At 43.8% G+C, this 25,013-nt stretch overlaps 6 protein-coding genes across 15 annotated transcripts; 4 read left to right on the top strand and 2 right to left on the bottom strand.

Annotated features, from left to right (window-relative positions):
- Positions 1 to 1,023: 1,023 nt before the first annotated feature.
- On the top strand, positions 1,024 to 4,032 carry LOC143894951 (uncharacterized). 2 transcript variants are annotated; one of them, XM_077401655.1, is made up of 3 exons: positions 1,024 to 1,361; positions 1,656 to 1,929; positions 2,774 to 4,032. In XM_077401655.1, the coding sequence occupies exons 2-3, from the start codon at positions 1,762 to 1,764 to the stop codon at positions 3,728 to 3,730; spliced, it is 1,125 nt and encodes a 374-aa protein (XP_077257781.1). In that variant the 5' UTR covers positions 1,024 to 1,361; positions 1,656 to 1,761; the 3' UTR covers positions 3,731 to 4,032. The 2 variants fall into 2 exon arrangements, with proteins under 2 accessions (XP_077257781.1, XP_077257780.1); XM_077401654.1 differs by having other exon boundaries at positions 1,024 to 1,929.
- A 301-nt stretch (positions 4,033 to 4,333) lies between these two features.
- On the top strand, positions 4,334 to 6,992 carry Rpn10 (regulatory particle non-ATPase 10). Of its 2 annotated transcripts, XR_013256211.1 has the most exons (7): positions 4,334 to 4,487; positions 4,774 to 4,914; positions 5,006 to 5,117; positions 5,198 to 5,566; positions 5,662 to 5,947; positions 6,498 to 6,764; positions 6,837 to 6,992. XR_013256211.1 is itself a non-coding variant. In XM_077401653.1 (6 exons), the coding sequence occupies exons 1-6, from the start codon at positions 4,462 to 4,464 to the stop codon at positions 6,701 to 6,703; spliced, it is 1,140 nt and encodes a 379-aa protein (XP_077257779.1). In that variant the 5' UTR covers positions 4,334 to 4,461; the 3' UTR covers positions 6,704 to 6,992. The 2 variants fall into 2 exon arrangements, 1 of the variants encoding a protein (XP_077257779.1); XM_077401653.1 differs by having other exon boundaries at positions 6,498 to 6,992.
- Positions 6,993 to 7,634: 642 nt separating this feature from the next.
- Positions 7,635 to 16,439, top strand: LOC143894942 (rhotekin). 4 transcript variants are annotated; one of them, XM_077401640.1, is made up of 9 exons: positions 7,673 to 7,796; positions 10,002 to 10,461; positions 13,696 to 13,886; positions 13,986 to 14,195; positions 14,331 to 14,510; positions 14,588 to 14,682; positions 14,745 to 14,959; positions 15,046 to 15,316; positions 15,421 to 16,439. In XM_077401640.1, the coding sequence occupies exons 2-9, from the start codon at positions 10,261 to 10,263 to the stop codon at positions 15,621 to 15,623; spliced, it is 1,566 nt and encodes a 521-aa protein (XP_077257766.1). In that variant the 5' UTR covers positions 7,673 to 7,796; positions 10,002 to 10,260; the 3' UTR covers positions 15,624 to 16,439. The 4 variants fall into 4 exon arrangements, with proteins under 4 accessions (XP_077257767.1, XP_077257766.1, XP_077257765.1 ...); XM_077401641.1 differs by lacking the exon at positions 10,002 to 10,461 and having other exon boundaries at positions 7,635 to 7,796; XM_077401639.1 differs by lacking the exon at positions 7,673 to 7,796 and having other exon boundaries at positions 8,894 to 10,461.
- LOC143894956 (HIG1 domain family member 2A, mitochondrial) lies at positions 16,366 to 17,463 on the bottom strand. The gene is made up of 2 exons (XM_077401666.1): positions 17,116 to 17,463; positions 16,366 to 16,728 (listed from the first exon to the last, which is right to left on the bottom strand). Exons 1-2 carry the CDS (start codon positions 17,246 to 17,248, stop codon positions 16,568 to 16,570), a joined length of 294 nt encoding a protein of 97 aa, XP_077257792.1. The 5' UTR covers positions 17,249 to 17,463; the 3' UTR covers positions 16,366 to 16,567.
- Positions 17,441 to 21,450, top strand: LOC143894940 (NHL repeat-containing protein 2). Of its 2 annotated transcripts, XM_077401636.1 has the most exons (10): positions 17,441 to 17,564; positions 17,656 to 17,803; positions 18,053 to 18,219; positions 18,306 to 18,465; positions 18,555 to 18,970; positions 19,050 to 19,279; positions 19,540 to 19,765; positions 19,921 to 20,118; positions 20,199 to 20,312; positions 20,507 to 21,450. In XM_077401636.1, exons 1-10 carry the CDS (start codon positions 17,526 to 17,528, stop codon positions 20,900 to 20,902), a joined length of 2,094 nt encoding a protein of 697 aa, XP_077257762.1. In that variant the 5' UTR covers positions 17,441 to 17,525; the 3' UTR covers positions 20,903 to 21,450. The 2 variants fall into 2 exon arrangements, with proteins under 2 accessions (XP_077257762.1, XP_077257763.1); XM_077401637.1 differs by lacking the exon at positions 17,441 to 17,564 and having other exon boundaries at positions 17,613 to 17,803.
- Positions 21,095 to 24,804, bottom strand: LOC143894952 (MORN repeat-containing protein 5). Of its 4 annotated transcripts, XM_077401656.1 has the most exons (6): positions 23,414 to 23,686; positions 22,744 to 22,902; positions 22,044 to 22,230; positions 21,795 to 21,954; positions 21,492 to 21,670; positions 21,095 to 21,228 (listed from the first exon to the last, which is right to left on the bottom strand). In XM_077401656.1, the coding sequence occupies exons 2-6, from the start codon at positions 22,877 to 22,879 to the stop codon at positions 21,111 to 21,113; spliced, it is 780 nt and encodes a 259-aa protein (XP_077257782.1). In that variant the 5' UTR covers positions 22,880 to 22,902; positions 23,414 to 23,686; the 3' UTR covers positions 21,095 to 21,110. The 4 variants fall into 4 exon arrangements, with proteins under 4 accessions (XP_077257782.1, XP_077257783.1, XP_077257784.1 ...); XM_077401657.1 differs by lacking the exon at positions 23,414 to 23,686 and having other exon boundaries at positions 21,803 to 21,954; positions 22,744 to 23,376; XM_077401658.1 differs by lacking the exon at positions 23,414 to 23,686 and having other exon boundaries at positions 21,912 to 21,954; positions 22,744 to 23,368.
- Positions 24,805 to 25,013: the final 209 nt, after the last annotated feature.

Raw genomic sequence — 25,013 nt, 5'->3', positions numbered from 1 at the left:
AATTGAAACTTTATATATATTCGAAGATTTTATGTATTAATAATTTTCAGTCAGAAATGTCAGAAATCTATATTTTATTTGTGTTATTTTCATCAGCAAATTAATAACGGTTTTTAGGATTTTAATTTTATAACCCTTCCCCCCAAAATAATAAGGAATTAATAATTGGCTGCTTAATTGCAATCGCGAATTAAGCAATACTGCTTTTTATCGATTAAAAAAGCTCACAGGTCAGCATAGATAATATTTTTACTATGTTTCTTTCATATCGTTACATAAAAATCATATAACGTTATAAATAATTGAAATAAAATGCATTTAACTTTTATAGTTCAAAATTATTTCCTAATGAAATTTGCTCTGTAATATTATATTTACTTTTTAAATTTTAATATTTAATATTCATAATATATCACACACAACACTTAAAATATATTTTAACATATGTAAAAATTTATTTTGTGTGTGTTCTTCATTTTGTTATCCAATTTATATATTACATTACTTTTTTGTTTACATGGAAAATAAGTTTGTGTAAATATTACCTGTAAACGATACGTAAACAATCTACGTAAACGTAATCTTGAAATTTACAGCACAACCCTGCTTTTTATAGAAATCTAACGTTTTTTATTTTAAGATAATTTTGTCGGTACGATTAATTAAGGCGATAATTATGCTGTTTCGCGGGAATCGACGACGCGACGTCGTGCCGCTTATCTTCACACAATTAATATTAAATTAAATTTTAAATTAACATATATAACGCAAAGTACGAAAAAGTAGTCTTCACTTTTTATGAAAATGCTGTCTTCGATACGAAAATAACACTCGTCTATCGCGATATTATAGATACTTGGTAACGCCTAAGCGCGAAGACATCGTTTTTTTTTTTTCGCTCAGGGTCGCTAGGCTGGCCGCGTCGTGTCTGTTGTCTCGTATGAAAACGCAAACGGGCTAACGGGACGGGCGCGGAGGCGCGAGAGGTAGTGAGTGGAAATGAGTCATTCGTTACCGCTCGCCACGACCCCGTCGCGTATAACTGAGCAAATAAGTCGCAATCGTGCCGCGCCAAGAACGACGACTGCCTGACTCTGCCTCTCGCAATCGTGAATCAATATAGTAAAGTTGTTTTTCGTTCTTTTTTATTATCTCGTTCTCGGCACTTCCGCACCCGAGTTTGCCCAAAATGTGACGAAGCGGATGAGCTTCCTCGACGCGCTTTGGCGCGTCCGAATTGAAGTGTCCTCGATCGATAGAGAGAAAGACTCTCCTATTTTTTCAAACTTCGCCTCCGTGATCAAACTGCCGATCGACGTCCACAGCTGAATTGAAACGTTCCCCATCGAGGAAAGCAACGAGTAATTATACTCTATTCTTTTTGAAAACGCCCCAGGCTTAATTGTGTTTCATCATGGATTCACGTGGATCTCTCGCGCATTAACGCCGCGCCGGCGCCGCCTGAAACGGATAAACGAATTATTATTGTTTATATGAAACGGTAGATATAGAGATATTTGATGACGTTGAATTCCAGGCCGCGCGCGGTATCTCCATTGCGTGCAATGTGCGTCGCGTTATATCTATCGCTTGACGGTGACACGCCGAGGCGCCGTGCGCGAATATATATATATAACGACGGAAATGTCGCTTAGCTAACGGGGCAGTGCGGGCACGCGGGGCGAAGCAGGCAGGTGTGTGCGAAAGGTGAGAGCCGCTTTGACTGTTTAATCCGCCCGCGCGCCGCCGCGCCGGTGTGATATGTTGCCGGTTGCCGCGATGTCCCTCACCTCGAGAACAAACAGATGGGCCTCGAGAGTGATCATCGTACTACAACTGGCGACCTGGAACGCCGTCGGCATCGTTCTCCTTCACCGAGGCGTCAGCGCGCTGCGCAGGAGAATCCTGGAGACCAGCTATGTCGTCGAGGTAATCGCGAGTGCGGGATATATACCGAGATCTTAAATTTTTGTTTTACATAAATAATCATTACGCGTATCCACGACGATTATTATTAATCTTCGTTGTACACACAGTTGGAAAACTTGTGTTAAATCCACCACAACATAAATCACATGTCCCGAACGGTTCGCTCAAATTTTTGTCTTAGTTTAACATAATATGGATGTGTTAAGTGGTAAAAAACACTGCTATTATATATTAATATTTCAGCAAAAAAGAAATGTAATTTAGATCGTAATTTGAAGTTGACCGTTATGTTAATTATTGCCCACCCAATTGACAAATTATAGATCTAAATTACATATTCTTACAGAGTAAAATCAACATCTTTCTTTCTGTAAATTTCAACACGACGATTTAATAAATACGTACACAGATTGTGTTACTTTAACATTATTTTTAAATCATTTTAATAATTTTGCATTTTATATTTGTTAAGTTTACTTAACACAGCGGACATGTGTTACGCATGAATATGTCGATTATTTAACACAAAAACTTTAACCAGCAGATTTTTTCACAAAAGTACACAAATTTTCCAATTGTGTAATCTTCCATTATTTATCATTTATTAATGCCCATTTTATATACGTATACAGATTTTATGTAACTATTTATGGAACTATTTTTTGTGAAAATTCCCAGTATACAAATACTTTTTACACTCACTATATTTTACGTACGTATATGTTTACGTACGTATATATTGTATACATATATAGTTTGTGTTGTATAATCGTAATTATCTCCACTTACATAAAATTGCCCACCCGGCGCGTACACAATATACATGATCTTTCCTTTTTCGCAGGCAGATCCGTCGACGGGCTTGGAATCCGTCCTGTCGTCCACGAGACGCGACGGAAGTGAATACGATCTATCCACCCAGCGGCAATCGATCGACAGGAACGTGGAGATAATAATTCAGATGGATCCGGATGGATCGTCTCCGCGATCCGACAGGAATCTTTTTGGATTAGGCGCGACGAGGAACGAGCGATCGAAAGACGCGTTCGAGATCGCTTCGGAGGAGCAACGATCCACGGACGATCCTCTGGGAATCCCAACGACCGTTCTAGGAACGCCGAGCTCCCGGCGACTTAGGAATCATTTAACCGAAGCAGATCGGCGTATCGACGATCGTCCCGAGAATAACGTCGTAACGAGCAGGATCTCGAGGGTAGCCCGTGACAGGGAGCACATCCTCGGCAAAGGAATCTCCCGGAGCGTCCAGGAGGAAGAGGATACCGCCTCGATCCTGGATCGTTCGGGATCGATTTTGACGAAGGAGGAGGATTTCGCGGAAGAAGGCAACGCGACGCGAGCCACGGTACGCGAAACCACCCAGAGGACGAGTCCCGATGACCAGTTCGCTCTCTGGACAGGCAAGACTGGCAAGACTGGCAAGACTGGCAAGAGCAACGTGGGATTCTCCCGCGTGAACGAGGACAGCGCGACGACGGCCGTCGCTCTGGTGGCAATCGGCGCGATCATGCTGCTGGTGGGACCGGTCGTGGTGATACTGCGGATCCTGGACGAGAGGAGGCAAGCGAGGAAGCTGGTCGCGTCGCCGGCGAGCGCGCCGGAGGATCTACCGCCGACCTACGAGCAGGCCGTCCTCATGGACGAGGCGCCGAGGTACTCGACGCTCTCTTTGAACTACGATCGCACGCCGCCGTCCTCGCCGACCCTCTCGTCCACCTTGCGACGTAGTTCGCGTGGAGAGGGTCCAGGTCCAGGTGGAGAGACGCGCCGCCTTTTTATATGATTACGAAGATTTTTTATAAAGATATATATATATGTTACCGCATCGCTGAAGATGATTTAAAGTGGCGTCAATATTAAATGTCCGATTTATAATTATTTGCCAACGCGTATATGCTAGTATATTTATTAAGTATACTCGGTCAGTCAGTTTACAAAAACCAAGTTGTATTTTATGTATACTTGGCGTCGCGACGTTATTTTGCGTCGCTTGATCGATATAATAATGTTGACTTACGCACCATCAACCGCATTGAACTTTTTACTTGTCATCCACTTGTTAATAAAAGACTTATCGTTAAGAAACTGTTCTTTAAATAGACCTTGGGTCAGATAGGAAGGGAGAGGGAGGGGAGGAGAGGGGAGAGGAGAGTGAAGGAGAGGGAGAGAGAGAGAGAAGTTTTGACAATTTGGCGACCACGTAAATGCGAGCAAAATTTCAGTAATTATATGCTGAAGTTTCAAACAAAGTTTTAGCAATTTTGTTTCAAGCACTCGTGCCGGTAGGGTCAATTGCTAATTAATTGGAGTTTGATCGAGGAGAGCGCTCGTATCTGGAGGTCGCTCTTTAAATGAACGCGCACGTGCGCAACGCGAACGACGGAGTCGATGGAAAATTGAAAGTTGGATTTGGATTGATAAAGTCCGCGGTCCGCGCCGCGCCGCCTCGCGTCGAGACTCGAGCCGTCGAGCGAGGGGCGAGGGGCGAGGGGCGAGTCAGTCGATCCATTCAACATGGTGCTGGAAAGTACGATGATATGGTGAGTTTGTGCATTTTGTAAGAATTCGCGATTCTTAACGTTGTCCGTCGCGATATCTTTCGTACATTGGTGAGGTTTGTTCGCCCGCGGCCGAGAAATTTTCGCGGTGGTTTAATTCTAAGCGCGTTCGACCGCGTCTGCAATTTTGAGGTTAGCGTAGTGACAATGACGTTGACACAATCTCGGAGTCTCGGACACGAGCCCCTCTTTCTCTCGAAACGCTCGCTCTCGTTCACGATCGTCGTACACGCTCGAACTAACCCTTCGCGATCTCAACTTTTTGCAGCGTCGATAACAGCGACTACATGAGAAATGGGGATTTCGTACCTACCCGGCTACAGGCGCAGCAGGATGCCGTCAACTTGGTGTGCCACTCGAAGACTCGCTCGAATCCCGAGAACAACGTTGGCCTCATAACTCTGGCCAAGTACGCCGAGCAACGACTCAGACGTTCCACGATTGTCGCATAAGAATTTACGTATGACGAATATAAAATGGAAACCTCTTTGTCTTTCTAGCGTGGAAGTGTTGGCGACGCTCACGAGCGATGTCGGCAGAATACTGTCCAAACTGCATCAGGTTCAACCGAACGGAAAGTTGGCTCTCGTCACGGGCATTAGAATCGCCCACGTAAGTACCCGTCGCCTAGCCCTGGCTCTACAACGAACAAGCCTATCGAGCGTGCACCGAAAGATTTATGAAACTTACAGTTAGCGTTGAAACATCGACAAGGCAAAAATCACAAAATGCGTATCGTCGCGTTTATCGGAAGCCCGATAGACATCGACGAGAAGGAATTGGTCAAGCTGGCGAAGCGACTGAAGAAGGAGAAGGTGAACGTCGACGTCGTAAGCTTCGGCGAGGAGAGCATCAACAACGAAGTATTGACTGCCTTCGTTAACGCGTTGAACGGCAAGGACGGCACCGGAAGTCATCTCGTCACCGTTCCGCCGGGTCCGCATTTATCAGACGCTCTGATCTCGTCTCCTATAATTCAGGGTGAAGACGGCATCGGGGTGGCTAGCGGCACTGTGTTCGAGTTCGGCGTCGATCCGAATGAAGATCCCGAGCTCGCGTTGGTCGGTATCGGAGACGCTTTGTTGAAAATTTCTCTCTCCCCGCGAGATTAGCGGTAATTTTTTACGCTTTATATCGTATGACTTTATATCGTCAGGCTCTGCGCGTCTCTATGGAGGAGCAACGGCAACGTCAGGAAGACGAAGCCCGTCGCGCGCAGGCGAACGAGACTGCCACGAATAAGCCGCCGGAGACTACGAAGGAAGCTCCCAACGAGGAAGCTATGCTGAAACGTGCCCTCGCAATGTCCCTTGAAGGAGCGGACGACTCGACTGCCGCCAGTGATAACACTGCTCCAAGCAGAGGCAATGTACCGGACTTCACTAATATGACGGAAGAGGAACAAATCGCTTTCGCTATGCAGATGTCTATGCAGGACCAGCGTAAGTCTTCGATAGATAACTTAGGTATCATATATATATGGAGGAGTAAAGGCCATAGTGGTATAAGTCAATTTTTTTTAAATATCGACCCGTGTGCATAGATGCAATTAATATTTCGCATAGATCGTATCGATCGATTAATATCATAAAAAGTAGATTGAGTCGATATCTTAAAAAATTTGATTTACGCTATGGCTTTTACTCCTCCATATAGTACATTGTTTCATACATTGTTTCATTTTATCGCAGCTCGAAGTTTCCAAACTGGTTCCGTTACAGTTGCGATATTTTTATGAGTAGGAGCTTCAAGCTTTTGCCCAACTTCCACTTTGGAGAGGACTGGGTTTTATTTTTTCTTTCAACTTATTTGTTAGTCCAAGCCTAGAAATCAAACTTGAATTTCTTGCTCGACGGACAGCTGCTTCAGCGCCAGTCGTTTCGTTTAATATATCGTATTTCTAGATAAATGCATAAAAATGTTGGTGCACGAATACAAATTCATAATAATCGTTTCGTCTAATGGTTCGTTATCTGTATTACCGCTATGTAGAGGAACTGGAATCGCAAAAGGAAGAAGCGATGGACGTGGAGGAGGATTACGCAGCTGTCATGTCCGATCCTGCTTTTCTGCAATCGGTCCTGGAAAACTTGCCGGGCGTGGATCCGCATTCTGAAGCCGTGCGCCAAGCCGTCGGATCGTTACAACAGAACAAAGACAAAGAGAAAGAAAAGGAGAAAGACAAGGAGAAGAAATGAAGGGCTCCCTAGTGCATTCGTATTTACATTTGTCGCTAAATTTGACATTTTCCATTATTGTGTATGATATTGTAGCTATTCTATCTTGCTTATGAAATATACTCTATCAATTTATCGAAACTGCCTAACTTAGTTTCAGCGATGTCGCGTACGCGCATTCCGAAAACCGTCTCGAATGAGAAAACTGGCATTTTTAGCAGCACCATAATTCGGCAATCTGGAGCGATCGAGTAATTAACGTACTACGATATATATTGTATTATTTAAATACACGTTTTTAAGAATTTCACTCTCTTGGGCGAACTTATTTTTCTTTGAACCGCAAGACTAGGTGACTTTGACCAAACTCCGATCAACTTAATCGGTGTTGATTAATTGATTCGTCGGCATCAGAATTGTTTAAAGTAAAATTTCTAGTTGTAATTTTCATTTTAATTATTCCCCCAAAAATTTAATCTAAATTTTACCAAAATACTACAGCTTATAACAAAATACTTATTCGGTCGGTTAAGTTAATCGGATTTCAGTTTCGTCACCCGATACAATTGAAATTGTCTCTGAATGTTCATTCACCGTACGTAGAATGTGAAAATGTGCGTGTGTATGCGCATGTGTGTGTGTGTGTGTGTGCGCGCGTGTGTAAACACCTGTTGCTCTCGTCGCTCCCTTCGACCTAATTTCCAACGCTACGTGATCCGAACTTTAACTTTAATATTTCATAACTTTTCGTGAAAGCGCGCATCGCGGAGGCATCAGGCGCCTCGAGTCTCGAGTCGCATTTACATAATCCAAAAATTTTCCCGATCTCCACATTCCCCACGTATTTTTCGAGAGATCGGAGGATCCCGCTGTTCGAATCGCGGCCCATGAAAATCCGCCGATTCGCCGCCGCCGGTACGATTCGCGCGACGCCATACTTACGCCGCGAGGAAATTCGAATGACAAAATGGCGCCGCGGAGGAAGAGCGTTCAAACGTCGCACAGGTCGTCGAACGACGCTTGCTACAAGGAGAACAATTATTTGTGTTGCCTCAACGACTATCAGACGAGGGTTCGCAGGCGGGAGAGCCTCAGATATGCCAGGAGTCACGCGGTGAGTCCGAATCGGCGGATCGCCCGGCGGTCTCGCGATCTCGCGACCGTCCGGCGGCGTGTCCGTTGACGTTTTTAAAAGCCACTTTGCGTCTCGCCTCGTGGAGATTTTCCCCCTAGCTCGGTGGACTCGCAGGTTCGACGGGCGACGATTCAGACCTCGGGAGACTCGCTGCGCGTCGAACAGATGCGAGTCGGCAAGCACGTGACGTATGAAATTAGGTTATGCTTGAGCTTGGCGAACTCGTGAAGCACATTGCTTGAAACACATCGCTTCTACATTTGAAAAAAATACACTGAAAAATCATAATCGCGTAAAGTTTGTGCCGTTTGTATCGTGTGTACGTAAGGTTCTCATCGGGGGGGGGGGGGGAAGTAATTGTAGTGTCTGTTACATCTGTGTTTTTTGAAAAATGTTTAAATTGAAATATTGGAATGACACAGAAGTTGAATTATTTATTTTAAGAGTGAAGAAGCTGCCTTTTATTCGGCGTATCGTCTTGAATTTTAATTTCTGATACCAATGAAGGAACTGGCATTTATGTTTGTACAGAACTTTATACGTACCTATATACCTGTGGCATACAATTTTATTTACATAATAATTACGAGATCTTGAATGTATGGTACGTACATATATTCCAAATAATTATGCATAGATTTTAAATATCGTCAAAATACGAGTGTCGTAACTCCAGAATTAATTCATTCTGGTTTCCAGTGCTCCGGAGATATCTCAGCGTTACGATATTCGACAATCGCGTTTACGTCGACGTAAACGGAAAATAATTGTTCGCGCAATTATTAACAACGAGGGAACTGGACGGCGGTGATAACGGCTTCGACGCGGCGAGACGCCGCGATCAGAGACGAAGGGCAGCACACCAGCGGCGTTTGATACGTTTTCAACGCTTCTGCGAGCAACGGCAACGGCTTACTATTTCGTGTAGATAATTACGCGATACGTGCTTCAACGCGTCCGACAAAAACGTAAAAGTCAGCGGATATGCCCTCGCGGCGTGGGCGATCCTCCGTCTCTCCGTGCTCGCTCGCCCCGCTCGCTCATTCGATCTATTGTCAGAAGCGCCGATGGTCTCCCCCCCTTTTCTCTCGCCCGCCCCCGCTTGCCCCCTCCTCCCCCCGCCACCCTGGCGGATTTGCCGCGTGTGGTGTGGTGCGACGTGCGACGTGCGTTGGTGCGTAGCGCTGGTGCGTTCTGTTGATGCTTACGCAGTGTCGAATGGTCGGAGCGTCAAGCGTCATTCAGTATTAAGTCGGGTACGGTGCCTCCCGCTTCTTTTCTCCCTCTAGCTTTTTCCTTCGCGACGCCCGGCAGCACCAGCACCATCAGTTTCTCGCGCCCGCAGATTATTTTCGTTCGACTAATTACGTGCGCGCGCGCGCGGTCTCTCTGTCTCTAGTCCGATCGCTCCGATCTCTAGTCGTGCCGCGCGACCGGTTTTGTTAAATCTCCAGCGCGCCGGATGATTATCCCTTATTTGCCCGATAACCCCCGTACCCCACGTGGCGCGCGCGGGATGCCCGATTGTTCGGAAAACCAACGACGATACGCGAAACCGTAGAAGAGGAAGGGAGAGAAAGGAGGAAAAGGAAGACGTCGCTTCTTTTTTTCCCCCCCTCGATAGTGCAATGGTGAATCACGACGTGTGATTGGGCGTAGTGCGTAGACCATCGCCACCACCGGAAACGGGAAAGGGTAAATTTGGTGGTGAAGTAGCGGGCAACAAGGCGGACGTGTTGAGAGGCAGGAACGGTGCTCTCTGTCATATCTTGTTTGTCTACCGCGCGCGGAGGCGCGGAGTGCCGTCACGGCTTATTTTGTAGCTAACGGAAAAACGTAGGACGACCCGCGCACTGATCCAAACGACGCCGCCGCCGACCGCTGTGTCGGTGCGCGACACTTGTGCGACGTTCGCGTTTTGAAAAGAGAAGAGGTCGTCGGAGCTGACAGAGAAGACCCTTGGAGTCCTTGGACGATGTGAAAACAATATTTTTCGTCTCGCCTCAAATTTAGAGGTCAAGGTTTACGGAACGCTTATTGCGTACCGTCCCCAGAATTGTGGACGGAGAGCTTTGGAGGAAAGAGAAGTCCCCCCCCCCTCCTCTCTTCGTCTACCTTGACTCGAATATCTCTCGAAGGAAAAAAGCGGAAGGCGACCTTCTTTCTTCTTCTGCATCTGTTCAGGACGCCTTCCCGGGTCAAGGCGTCGGAGAAATAAACCCGGCCCGTGCGAAATTATATCCCTGGAAGAGGCGGAAGCGTAATCCTGGACGATCCATGATAGCCGGTCTGCGACGATGCGCCTTCGATGTCGGTCTCGAGTCGTCGGGATCGTTGGAGTAGTCTCGGAGCACTTGGCCATCAGGGAGTCGACGCGCAACTCGAGCGACGAGAGTAGCAACGTGCGTTGAAAGGAAGAAACAACGAGGAAAATAGAGGAAAGATGAACTCCTGCTTCCCACATTTGACGATACTGAATCCGCGGAATGCGAACAAATCGAGAGACCGGCTCAACGACGAGTGCGACGTCGTAAACACCGAGGACACCCGGATGCGATCGAGGACTCCGACGTTGCCGGGAAAAAATGACGTCTTCCATGACTTGGATTTGTATTACGTTCGACAGATCGCACGGAACTCGAAGGTAGGAGTCCGCGATTGCGTTCGACGATTCCGATTATACCGTATCTTGATCATTTCGCTGAACCAGAAATATCGTATTTCTGAAAATACGGCAAAAAGCATGCACCTTTCGTTTTTTAATCCTCGGTTGTCACCTCTTTTTTGAACAGTTTTTTTTTAACGCGACGCCACTCAAAAAGTTAATTTTTTATAATGAAACGTTCTACAACGTTTAAACTTAATTCGAGAATTTTTTGATATCCACTTAAACTGTTGATTTTTGAACAGCATGTTTGAAAATTGGTTGGGGTCATTTCGATCTCGCGTGACAACCGTTAATGTTATCGATTGATTTCACAGGCGATCACTAAGGATGACCACGACCAAGTTATTAATTAATTTAATCAAGCGATCGAGTTATCAAGAAACATTATTACTGCGATATCTCGTTAAGGTGGATGGGATTATAAATTTTTTGCTGCTTGACACGTGGGAGGGAGAGATTAGATTAGGCGGAGCGAATTATATAGCAATTTCTGCCCGGTTGAATCGATCGCCGATCAAGTTGATCGGTGCTTTACGTTAGTCGAAGTCGCTCCTATTATACACGTTTGATCCACGTCAAATTCGCGCGAAGGGGAGTTGAGTTATTGTACGTGAGTGGCTGCCAACGTTTCCTCGCGTTCGTTGTTCGTATTTTTAGATGTCGCGTGTGGATATATCACGTCGCTCTCGGACGTACGGATGGCGATGTTAAACGGATTTGAAATCTCAATCGAGATTGGCGTCTCGAGTAGGTGTTTCCTGATGACGATTTACGGCGAATCGATGAAGTCTCTCGGTGAAAATTCTGTACCTATCAAATATTCATTACTCACACGCACGTTTGTCACTTTATATGTCTCTTACCGTTTCATTTCGACACAGCGACTCAATACCCAGCATTTTGGTTTTACGACTCGTCGCGGGCTGTGAAGCTGTTGCGCCTTCGGAGGAGATTCACGCGTGAAAGGAAGATGAACGCGCGTCGCGTGCGGTGACCGTTACAGGCACACGGGGGTATTGGATTTCTGGCGACTATTTTCGGCAGACAAGCCGGCGGGAAAGTGCTTGGCGACGCGGGAGAAAGCGATATTGAGAGGGAAACGCGTATAGGGACACGAAACGAGGGGCAACGAAAACGACGGGAGCGAGAGAAGCCGTGACAAGATTACGTATGTTGTACAAGCGGAACGAGAGGAAAATGTTTCGCGCTCTGACGAAGCTTCGTTATTGACGCACAAGGTGCATCGCGCGCGTCCGAGCGCCTGGTCCGAGGGAAAATCCTCGAGAGAAAAGTCGAGGGAGGATTAACACATTTAATGCACGCTCGCGCACACACATGCAGGCGCAGAATGAGTCTCGCGCGAATTGTGTTACATCGTATTTACGTGAACTCATTTGTCGCACGGCGCGCTTCAACGAGTTTCATCAAGACTCGTTACAGCATTGGCGACAGAGGTCAGGGATTAAATGTGGCCGCGGTTGCCCTTGCGCCGTTGCGAAATTCCTATTCGCGACCGACGGCGGAATATACACGTGGAATATATTCCCCGATAGATTGCATCGCGGGGCCGTGGCCGGCGTAAGGATGTGTCACGGTAACGTTAGCGGAATACGAATTCGCTCGATGCGCGCAATGAATCATCTCTCTCTCCATTATTGATTTTACTGATGCGTGCGTTATTTTCGGATCATACGCCTCATTCGGGCATCGCGGAAAATTAACGGACGCGTGCTAAAAGCGAGACAGCGAGAAGAAAATCTCGAAAGACGGAAATTTGACATTTAATTTATCTTACGTAAGATACGAGATATATTATATAGTCGAATATATTTTACATAAGAGATATATATATTGACCCTCCGTCTGTACGTGCGGGATCGAACCAAAATATCTGCTCGTAATTGTAAAACTTGCAAGCCTGCCAGAAAATATTAAATAAACGATGATTATTGAAATGACTATATAAAATCATCAATTACGATAGAGACAGATGTTTTGTGAATTTTTTTTCAGATTTTTTCATGTGCTTTAAGGTCAAGAAAAATAGCGTCAAATGTGACGCTTCAACGGTGCAAAAAAAAGTATATAGACGGAGGGTTAATGCATATATATATATATATATATATATATATATATATATATATATATAACAGAATATTTATATTTAATAAATAAGAGGGGAAAAAAATACATTGAAGAAATTAAACTCTCGGACGCACGATTCTTCCGAGCGCGTATCGTGTAGGGTCAAATGTGATCTCGTGCGAGCCGACTATAAAGCGGTATAGCCGCGGATCGATATCCCCATGATGTTAGCGTGGTTTCCCGAGGGTAGGAAGGAGGAGCACAAGCGAGAGCCAATTTGTCGAGGTGAACGTCACCCCCTCGTGCATTCGCCCACTTCCCCGAAGAGCCGTTATTTCAGTCCGTTTCTGCGTTCAGCTACCAGCAGCGTCGCGAGAGAGCCGCGCCGATTTATTTACGCTTTCGCGAAGCGTTTGTTTCTCGCCTTCAAGTGGAATTCCCATTCACCTGGTCCCTCCGTGTCGTGCGCGACCGGCTAACGTGAACGCGGGCGACGGAACTCCGCTTTTTTACATGTCGAAATCTCAAAAACGGACGAGTGAGAAGACCACGTTCTCCCAGGTTGCTGTTTATATACTTCATATATATATATACACGTGTACTTTACATATCTATGCATACTTCTAAAGAGCGTACAGTTAGAAAGTTCTACGATTCTGAGGTACGTTACACACGGAATTACGGAGTTTTCAAATCGTACGTGTTAAAAGTCGGTCTACGGATATCTCGGAAAGACTCTTAAAATGAGTAAAACGATTCGTCCGCAAAATGTGCAAGACGTTTCGTTAGGTATGTAACCCGATGCCGTGAACGCGTGATGAGGCCACGTGCTGGCCAGCCAGTCGTTTTATCGCTGACACTTGGATTTTTCTCCGATCGTAACTATCGGTCGCTCCTTCCTTCTTTTTTTTCTTGTTTACGCCCGTATAATCAGCACTCGGTGCGGACACCGGTGCTGAGATTACGCTTCCTACAAACGTACGCGAGTATGCGAGTGGATCTTCAAATAGCTGTTTAAAAATTCGATGATTGTTCCGACGAGATTTTCGCGACTGAGCCGACGAATCCGACGATGCGCGAATCCATTTTGCTAAAACACTAAAGGCTGAATTATGCGTGTTGCAGGAGCATGATCTCGAGCAGAAGATCGAGGTGGAGATCAAGATGAGAGAAGGCTCGGCGAGACTTCTGGCAGCTGCGAAGCATCGCGCCCAGAGCTTAGAAGCCGCCAAGGCGTTGCTTACGTCCAACGAGAGGATGTCGGTCTACATGGCGGAATTGCAAACCCGCCGCCGCGAATCCGTTAAACAACCGTGGTTCGTTTGTACATTTTGTTTCTTAGAAATAATGAGAGGAGAACTCTATACCTGTATCGTATTTTATCACTACGTCTAACGATAATTGCGCGTTTTCAGCATTTCTGGAAGTACAGGCAAGTTGTCGATCTCGGATCTTAGGATACCGTTAATGTGGAGAGACTCCGATCACTTCAAGAATCGCGGTGATCATCGTCGGTTCGCTGTATTCTGCTTGGCACGATTGGGCACAGAGATCCACGACACCTCCTTGCTGTGCCCGATCGACAGAGCTCATACGGACCTTAGTTTTCCCGACGTCTTGATATTGTAAGTTTCGACGATACGTCGTCCTCGTACTAAACTTAGTTTGAGGCAAGAACGAGTTAAAAGTATTCACAATCGTGCTACTGAAAGAACGTGCACAACGATCTTATAATTGTAAATTTTCGTGTCTGCTTTCAGTAATAATGTGCCAGCCCAATTTGAGTTAGCTTTAGAAATCTATAGCCACGTTTTGCAAGAGGACTTAAGTATCGCCAGCACGCCGAGAAGAATAAAAAAGACGATTCATTCATCGATATCGAAAACTGTCGGCAAGAAGCTCGCCGCTTCGCTTCGCGATGAATTCGGCTCCGCTAAATCGTGAGTCTCCTCATAAATATATAAATCGACCATGTTTCCGCCCATAAGCGAGAATTTTTAATATATCTCATTTTCAGTGGACCACACTTCGATTTGGTAGCTCGCGCAAAACTGACTTTAGATGACACGGACGATAATACTCACACGCACGACCTCACTATTAATAGCGTCGGTAAGTTGTGCAAGAAACTCGGCGTATTTCGAAATACTTATATTGTGATTGTTTTCCTTCAGAGAATAAGTATCACTCCTTACCGCTTTTCGGTCATTTTTGCTGTCGATTGGCGGTACAGCCAGAATGTATCAATAAGGAAATGTGCATTGGCAATGTGAAAGTAGATGGTCAGAATTATTGGGCACGTCTGCAAGGATTTTGTATAAAAATGTGGGAATCAAAGAAGCATGCGGAAGAAGGTCAAAATCCGGAGCACACGATACCCGTTAACAAAGTTAGTATCTTCATATATACATAGACATCCCTCGCGCAATATTGCTTAACTTCATTTAAATAAATTTTTTTTCCATCTGTTTGTAGAGAACGATCATTCAACCGTCCAAAACTTCCGGCAAAGAGCTTTTAATAAATAATTCTGGCAACAGTATGGAGAAATTGTTGCCGATTAAATTTGAATCAAAGGAGGAAGCTCAAAAATGGTCGAGGATTTTATTGGCGCATGTTAAGGACCATTCGCGGTGGAAACATGCCGCGGAAGTAATTCAAAGGGTGTCTAGCATTGAAAGCACGAGAAATTCTTTTATCAGTAATAAAAGACAAGGCTCCTTATACGACGAGACACCTTTAATAGGTAAATGCACAAGTCATTATGTAGCTTTAAAAATTATAAAAATTTGATAAACGACGCTTCAGAAAAGTAGATCGTTTGTTAATTAATATTTCTTTTCGTTGCAGAATCAATCCCATCGGATTACACATCCGCGAGACCTACTGTACAAACGATCTTTGATCTCACACCTAGTGCTAGTCTAAGCAGTTGTAGTTCCACGAATAGCCTAACAAGCTTACGTTCGCGTTCATTGAGTATCAGCGGTGTATTCAAACAAGGTGCCATTTCTTTAAAGCCCCACTTAGCTTCTGCTAATAAAAAGTCATAACGATTTTATAATTCTTTCCGAAGAATCAACAAATATCGAATTATTGATGCGCGAGAATAAATATACTAGAATTTTTCAACGCGGAGATTGATGTACATGTATGTTTAAACACTTTAATTGGTAATTGAGATAGAGAAAAGATTGATAGAATATAATTTCTCAGTTTAAGAGAGTTAATACAGTCTGTATTAACCGAAGAGACTTATTGCTGGGAAGATTTTCATTAGGCTGAAAGTGTAATATATATCGATTAAGGTAATTCGGTATGTACGGAAAGTTTTTTTGAATAGAGTTACACGCCACAGGTTATATACAGTACAAAGGATATTGATTCAACAATTTCTCTTTTTTTTCTTTTCTACTTTTATAACGCGAAACTGTATATGTATATCGCTAAAAATACAAGCCTATATATATATATATATATATATATATATATATATATATATGTAATGCGTTTATGAGTTGTTAGAAAATGTATAAGAACATTGCAATATTTAGTACGGCTGTAAGAAGATATATATGTACGATATATATATATTTAATATAATAATACATGACCACATACGCGCATATATTTACCTAAACAAAACTTGCTTTTTTAAAAACCCTAATTTCTGTACACGCGATTTAAAAGAGATTTCAGCGGAACTTATTGAATTATTTTTCTTATGCAATATTATCGACATGATAAAATTTAAGGATATTTGTAATGAAGATATCTGCTTACGATTTGCATCAATAATTGTATATATATATATATTTCCATAAGTAAAATTATTAATTTAAATACATTTTTCTCGATGTATCAAATTACATGGAAAAAAAGAGATATTTATTTTAATATTAGGTACATTGTACTCGACACAATTGAGCGCAGGTAGCTCGCCCATATACTACAGCAGATATTTAATAGTACTTGTGAATACGGCGTACCATTAATTTCAATTCGACCTCGGTATCATGACAAATCCTACAACGATGCAAACAATAGTAAACGCTTGAGCACCAACCCGAGCGCGCATCATGTACTGTTGCATTTGCACCTTGCCCTTGACAAAACTAACGAGTCCAACAGTCAGGGCTGCAGTAGTCGCCAACGCTCCTGGAAATGCAAATATATGGAAAATAGTGGGCATTAAAAATAGACTTTGATCAAACTCTGATTAACTTGAGAGTTAACTCGCCAAGAAATGTCCGCGGTATTTTGTCGCATGGATAGCATTATTTTGTACTTTAGTTTGACACGTGAAAAGAAAGATTAGATTATGAACGACGAATTATTCAATTTCATAATATAATTAAAGGCTGTTCGAAACGCAGAAGCATTTTGTTCAGTCTTCGACGAGAGTAAACAAGCGACAAGCGCGGCTATTCTTGCCCAGATGTACAGCGCGAGTCCAGTTTCTCTCATTCTCGTTTCTCGTCCGAGATCAGAAAGGTTTTTGGCCACAAGTTCTACCCCGGCACGCGGAATATAGGTTAAGTTTACCTATCGGTACGAGCGGATTCTCTTTCGTTTTACGTTTCGCCTTCTCCCATATCGTCTCGGTAACGTAACTGCTGTCCAGATCTTCCCGTACCTTCACCCAGTCCAGTTCGTCATTCGGAATTGTGCCTGCCATAACCGCGGTCGTTTCGCAAATAAACAAACAGATGAGGTGTGAGTGGACTGAGTGGACCACGTGCGAAGGAGCGTAAGCTGTCGCGATCGATAACGATTACGCTGAACCGATAACACGTGGATAACGATGCGCGGCTAATCTCCCTCCCTCCTTGCCAATCCTCTTCCGAGATCGGTAGCGTCGTTCGGTGTGTCTTTATACGGAAGTCGGAACACACGTCAGCCGTCAGCCGTCAGCCGCTTTCAGAAAGAGAGAGAGGGAAAGTGACGCTCTCTTGATGCTCCGACGCTCCGAATTGACATTGGCAAGTGCGTGCGTAAGTGTAATTCGCGATCGCTCGAGGAGCTTGACTTGACCCTTTAAACTGCCCCATGTGCGGACTCGTAAACGAAAAAATGAACGCGCAGCAGGTACTGGAGGAGCTGACGCAGGTCTGCATTCAGATGCGCTCCCACCTGGACGACTTGACAGAACGGAGGGAAAAGGAAACGTTGATCCTAAAGCATATCAAGCGGTATGAAAACAGTGGTGCGGAGGTTCACGATTTCCCAAAAGGTACCTACCGACTGTCCGTCTGGATCGCACGAAGAGAGTTTTCCCTGCATTCTTTCTTGTGTTCCACTTTGCAAACAGCTAATTAGAAATAAACGAACATTTTATGCGTTATAGAAAAGTAGCTAGTCATTGCCATTGTAAATTTCACAATTTTGCGAGTTAGAAGCAAATGTATAAATCACCTTCGGCAGAGAAAGGCTGATCGTCATGATAGTTGTAGTTTTTAACTAACTGTACATGTTACCACAGGCTTGGAATGGTTCAACGTGTCGGAGGGATTGTCCCTGGCGCAGCATCTGAAGGGAAAGATCGTGCTTTTGGACTTTTTCACGTACTGCTGCATCAATTGCATGCACGTTTTGGCCGAGCTGGAAGAGGTCGAGAAGAAAATTTCTGTAGAGGATGGCCTCGTGGTGGTGAGTAACGTTCCTATTACAAGAAGGAACTTATACGAGAGATAGATAAGATTGTATATCCGATGACTAATAACTTTTCCGCTCAGATCGGTGTTCATAGCGCAAAATTCACAAACGAGCGCAGTTCGAAGAATGTCTTATCCGCCGTGCAGAGATATAATATCATGCATCCTGTGGTAAATGACGTAACGTTAAGAATGTGGCACGATATGGGAATAACGTGTTGGCCTAGTCTGATTATGTTAGGTATGAAACAATCTACGAACTCTCTCTTTTTTTGGCTCTTTTTTTCTATAAATAATTACACATCACAGCTGTGTCTACGTTTATTTCAGGACCTGGCGGTCAACCGCTGGCTGTTTTTGTGGGTGAAGATCACAGAGATGAAATACTATTGTATACAAAAGTGGCAATAGCACATTTCAGATCCTTGAATAAAATGTCGAGTCACGGTCTTCCGTTGAAACCGGCGCATCATCTTTTACCATCTTCTAAAGATGGTCTGCTGTTTCCCGGCAAACTAACAGTTTTTCAGTCGGAACAAGAGACGAAGCTAGTCATATCCGATAGCGGTAACAACAGAATTGTAATTACAAATGAGCACGGGAGAGTGGAGCACGTTGTAGGTGGATGCAGCCAAGGTTTTAAAGACGGCGATTTCAAAAATGCTAGATTTAATTCACCCCAGGGGGTCTGTGTGCTTAATGATATTATCTACGTCGCGGATAATAATAACCATGCCATTAGGAAAGTAAGAAAACAATTTTTTTATTATTGTAATCCACAACGTTGATTCGCTGTATCTATTCTCGATGTTAATCACGTTTTAGATAGACCTGACCGAAAAAACCGTATCCACCATAGCCGGTACTGGCTCACAAGGTTGCGATCGAAACGGTGGAAAACGCGGCACTGATCAAGCTTTATCATCCCCTTGGGACGTGGCAATTTATCTTCACGAGTTTAAAGGCACCTTAGTGCCGGTCTTGTTAATCGCCATCGCGGGTTCCCATCAGATCTGGGCGCTGTTTTTGGAAGATACCATTTGGTGGAAGGAAAAGTGAGACATTATTTACGTAATCAATGCGACATCTTATTCACGTTATCACGCATCTGTGTGTGAACTATATTTTTTGAATATGATTTTCGAACATTTAATTTAACAATTGATTTCGGCTTTTTATAGTTCATTCAGATAATGAAAATGTATGTGTGAAGTACACGAAGCGTTTCTTCCGCTTAGAAATTAATTAATGTTTGTTGAGAAAAGTGATATCCTCAATAGAATCATAGAATCCATAGAATCTCTTCGTATTTTAGAAAGTACATAGCGGGCACGTGTGCCGCTATTGTCGGAAGTGGCCGGGAGGAAAATCGCAACAACAGTTATCCGCATGCCGCGGGACTAGCGCAACCCTCTGGCATCGCGGTCGTTCGGGAACGTAAAGTTGCGTTTTTGGCGGACAGCGAAAGCAGCGCTATCAGACGGTTGCATTTAGATAGCGGCCAAGTATCCGCCGTTTGTGGAGGGGATAAAAATCCAGCGGTTTGTCTTTTCTCACTTTACGTTTGTGTATATTAATAAGACAGCTTTAGTCAGCTCGTTCCGTATGTGAAACAAGCGTCAGCTTTCGTTTGAATAACAGCGAAGAACGATAATATTTATCTTACCAGAATTTTTAAATTTAACTTGCATCGTAGAACTTGCATTCTTTTGGAGATGTAGACGGAAAGGCACATTCGGCGAAACTTCAACATCCATTGGGAGTAACGTGGAATTACTTGGATAAACAAATTTACGTGGCTGATACTTACAATCATAAAATTAAAAGCGTTGATACTGCGACGGGGCACTGCAAGACATTGTTTGGCGCTGGAAAACCCGAGCGTGCGTTTACCGTAAGTATCGTAATGTTTTTTTTTTAAAGATAGTTATTTAAAAATAAAACGCTTTGTAAACTGTTAAAATAACTTTTTAGTTCAATGAACCGAGTGGTCTTGCTGTCAGTCCAGACGGTAATATTCTTTACATAGCAGATACCAATAATCACGCTGTTAAGATTATTGACCTGAAAAACGAGAAGATTTCAACCGTAAGTATATATCTAGCTTTACAATCGCTTTCAAAAAATTGTTTTATTAGATATAAAAAAATATAATTTTATAAGTAATAAATTATGTGATTTTATTAGTTTGATTTTCATGAAAATTAACATTTTACTTGGAATATTTTTCACGGAATATCGTATAAAACACTAGCATAAATTTTCTTAACTTTATTTTTCAGATGGCTATCGTATCTAGACGCGATTCAAATAGAAATACCGACAAGGTGTTTGCTTTCGATACAGCAGTAAATACACGCGGTGGAGAACTAAATGTTTCGTTTAACATCGTATTTACGAACGATTTGAAATTAAATGTAGACGCGCCGCAAGAATGGCAGGTGTCTTTACCCACAAATACGTGGACGGCGAAATCTTTGACGGGTAGACTTTCGACTCCTATATCGGTGAAACTTCCCAAAGAAGAAACGCGCGGTCAATTGCGTGTCACATTAAACATAATGGCTTGCACCGCGGACACGTGTGTACCACTAAAACTGTCTGTATTGTTCAACGTACAACGAAGAACAGATGCGCCGACAGTTGTGACTGAAGAGAAAGAACTCGTCATTGGTTAGGAAAATGCGTTCTACGCTCTTGACATATGTCGAAAAGTGTAAACGCGCATGTTGCATAATATTTTTAAGATATTAAATTTTGAAAATGTATTTAATATAAGTATTTAATATGTTTATAACAAGAGAGAAAGTAATCGTTATATTACTATACATATATTTTATGAAATTTTATATATTACTTTTATTTTGTGTATCAATTTGTATTGCTTCAATCCTTAATATCTATATTTCTTCTATAATTTTTTAATCGTTCTTTTAAGCACAATTGTGCTTTATCCATCACGTCGTGTTTATCAGTGAGCGAGTATCTTGCAAATTTTGTCAATCTTAAACAATATAATTAGAACAAATTGATTATGATATATTACATTAAATAATACTTTATCGTAATTATATTATTTAATTTTAAATTGTACTTTAAAATATTTGTATATACTTATGAGACTATTTTATATATACAATATATATATAAGCACTTTTTTTTGAACATTTTGTTTCATTTATTATAATTCAGAGAGAAAAAGAAAAAAATAAAGCCTTTAAATTTATATAGGTATGCAACTACAACTATAATCTTATACCGATATACCTTTGCCACCAATTTTCCGCTTCGTCGTCTTGCGAGACATGCGGTAGCGTTGCAAAATCCGCCGCTCCCGATTGCCAATATTCGCGCAACCATTCCTGATGACCAGTCGGCTCTGACCAGCCTTTTCGGCAATTTTTCTTTATCCATGCACTTTCTGTCGCCGTTGGAATCTGGAGTATCTTGTAAGTTATAAAATTTAAATATATATATTACCCTCCTATATATTACCTGTCTCACGAAAATAAATAAATAAATAATCTGTATCGTTTATATCTTTATCTCGCTATCGAGAGGTATTTTTACTTTTTTACAATTACGATAGGATGTTACGCAATTGCTATCTGGGTCGAATATCCCAGCACCGGTATCGTAGCAAAACGGAGGAATAATTTTAGTGGGCTGATCATTGGTTTTCAGTACCTCTCCGGCTGGTTTCAGTCCGTTTACCATGCACTTGTAAAATCTGAAATATTTTTATGATTCGTCACGAGTATAGGTATGGATGAACAGGATGAATTCTCGTTTGGGCGCTACTTATAAGAGTCGGCTAACCGCCTATCGGGATATACGCAATAATCCCATCCGTTTTCTCTATATACTAAACCGTCCGCAAACGTGTAACGTCTCTGCACCATTCTTCCGCGAATCCAAACACCATCCATTCTTTGTCCACGTGGCCAGTACATACTTCCGTGACCATGAAGCATACCGTTCCGGAATTCTCCCTCTAATACAACTTCTGAACGGACAAGAATTAATCAGCGTTAATTAATGCCAAGATAATCTTGTACGATCCTACCTTGATGAAAACATTTTGCTGAAAGCTATGAAATCGATGAAAAGTGAAATAAAAGTTATTCGAAAATTTCTGAATATATTTCAAAATAAATAATAATTTTCTTTAGGTAAATGTAATTAATACTGTGAAATATAAGATAAGTTAAATTATACCGTTAAAGAGCAATAACAAAATTTATTTTGTGTCAGGTATCATATGAAATTTACCGAATTTAACTGAAAATTGAATTTTTCCTGAAATATTGATGGAGTAATCATGAAATAGGGTCTAACTTAAAACTAAATTTTTATTGAAATATTGATGAAGTATAATGATGAAATGGGGTCAATTGAGAGAGAATTTCAGTAAAATTTTCATTATATTTTCAGTAAAACATTTCCATCAGGGTAGCGACCCCAATTCCGCGCTTGAGAAACGTTATATAGATTATTAAAATAGCCGAAATTGACTAACTGTAAGGCGTGACATATCTGCCGATGCCCGTCATGTCGATCGCATCCCACGTTCCCTCGTATTTACTTCCGGTGATAAATCGGGTCTCCCGTAACATTTCTATTTCTGCCTTTCCGTCATCATTTTCCATCGTCATGCCTGATGTGATGCGTCACGCTCCTACATATCAGCAGTTAAGATCGACTTCGATTCGGTTTAATCGCCGATCAAGCTAATCGGAGTTTGGCCGGAGTCGCCTTTTTAGGGTAACCACGATCAAGCTCTTAACTTAACCGGCGATTAACTCGTCAACTAATACCTATTATTTCGGTAAATAATACAGGTGAACAGAATTATCAATTTTTTTGTCGTTTGCATGGAAGAAAGATTAAATTAGGGGCAGCGAATTATTTTCTTTTTAAGTGTTCCGTGCGATTAATTCTGTCGGTCGAATGAATCGGCGATTAAGTTAATCGCAGGTCGTCCTAAGCGCTGCGAAGAACTCGATCTCCTCCTCCTCCTCCTCCTCTTCCTCACTTTGTCATCGGACAAGGACGAGGATTCACACGGTCAAGACAAATGTGGAGAACGAGAGAGAGAGAGAGAGAGAGAGAGAGAGAGGGACCGAGCGCCGACGGTCTCGGCCTCTCCTCCACGAGCGAGCCGAACCGGGACTCGGTTTTATCCTTACAGGATGGCCTCGTTGCCTGGTATTCCGGATGATCTCGGTCGGCTCGTATAGTCGCCTCGCTCACGGGGACACGCACGGCGTGCAAACGACGTGCAAAACGGCGGGGCGGCATGCGGGGGCACGCGTGTGTCGAATTCGCAAACGCGACGAATAGACCCCGACGACGTCGACGGAGCCCCCCGCCGTCGCGCGCGTTCCCTTCTTTTCTTTTTTTCCTCCTCTCGCCTATTTGTATCTCGCGCGCGTAACTAAATCAGATTTCGGAGGCGACGCGACGAAACGTGGACGCCTACTGATCGCGTGTGTGTATTCGTAACACGACCGGGTACAAAGGAGGCGAGGAGAGGACCGTTATGTCTCTCGGGCTCTCGGGTATATATTTCTAAGAGAAAGAGAAAGAAAAAGGGAGAAAGAGAAAGAGAAAGACCGCGGTGTCTCTATCTATACCGTGCCGCGCATATATACTACTGTTATGTGTCGAAAAGTGGTACATTCCGGTATACACACATCGAGGAACGTATTCCTCAAGTTTTCACGCGCTCGTCGCCGCCGGCCGGTCGGGGTACCGAGCCGCGCCGCTTCGCGTGGCGAACCGTCCAGGACTCGTCTCCTTGATTATTCGCAGCCTTCCGTGAAACGCGGCCGAGGAGTTGCCGCGGGACAATCGCGACCGGAGATCACTAGCGTCCGCACTCCGGCAAGAGATGAGATATCGGCCGGGGTCCTTCCGACACTCCCCTGAATCGCGCACGGTCGAATGTAAAACGGGGTACAATCGCGCGATTAGGGATCCCTGACCCGTATCGTCCTAATCGAAGGATTAACATTTTTATTATTCGCCACGTTCGGAGAATTGTCCTGAGACGCGGCTGGGCGTAATGCCGCCGCCTCAGGACGATGCTCCCTTCGGAGCAACGATTCCAGGCTACGTAATCTGGAATGTCGTGTTAGCTCAGCAGAGCGTGACACCTCTGCCATACCGCCGGGGAATCTCTCACGCACCTGAGAATTTCTCGGAGGTGCACCGGCGAACTTGCGATTTTTTTCCTTTTCTCTCTCTCTCTCTCTCTCTCTCTCTCTCTCTCTCTCTCTCTCCCCCTCTTCTCTTTCTGCCCGATCGTTATCGTGCTTGTGTACTTACGCGTCGAAGGGAGATATACGTCCCCCCTTCGGTGTCGGAACTGCAACGAGAGCCGAACTTGGCTCGAAAATAAACGGACCTCTCACTGGAGAACGGAAACGACATTTCGGGACGAAGTCGATGATCGCGCGCGCCGGAGGCGTCGAGGAAATAGGTCGGATTTGCGGAGTGTCGTAAATCATCGGCGCTCGTTCTCGCGTTCCCCTTTCCCGTGCCGTTCTTTCCCGGAGGGGTGGGGGACTTTCTCTCCCCCCGTGTCGGCGACGTCAAATTTGTCGATAGGTAAACCGTTGGATAAACCTTAATCCGGCGCGGCCTGGCGCGGGTACCGTTGTCTTGGTAAACAGTGGGTTACGGATGGACAGTCGTGCAAGTGGGACGGCTGTTTATTAACCCGCGCGTGTTCGACGTTCACAGAAAACTCGGAGCAGACGTATAGCCGCGCGAATAAGCGAGAAA

The sequence above is a fragment of the Temnothorax americanus genome, unplaced genomic scaffold (genome assembly GCF_048541705.1).
Source record: "Temnothorax americanus isolate GAGA-0224 unplaced genomic scaffold, ASM4854170v1 Scaffold15, whole genome shotgun sequence".
In the NCBI taxonomy this organism is placed as follows: domain Eukaryota; kingdom Metazoa; phylum Arthropoda; class Insecta; order Hymenoptera; family Formicidae; genus Temnothorax; species Temnothorax americanus.
Note: the sequence above shows the minus strand (reverse complement) of the source record. Positions and strands in the feature narration are given on the sequence as shown.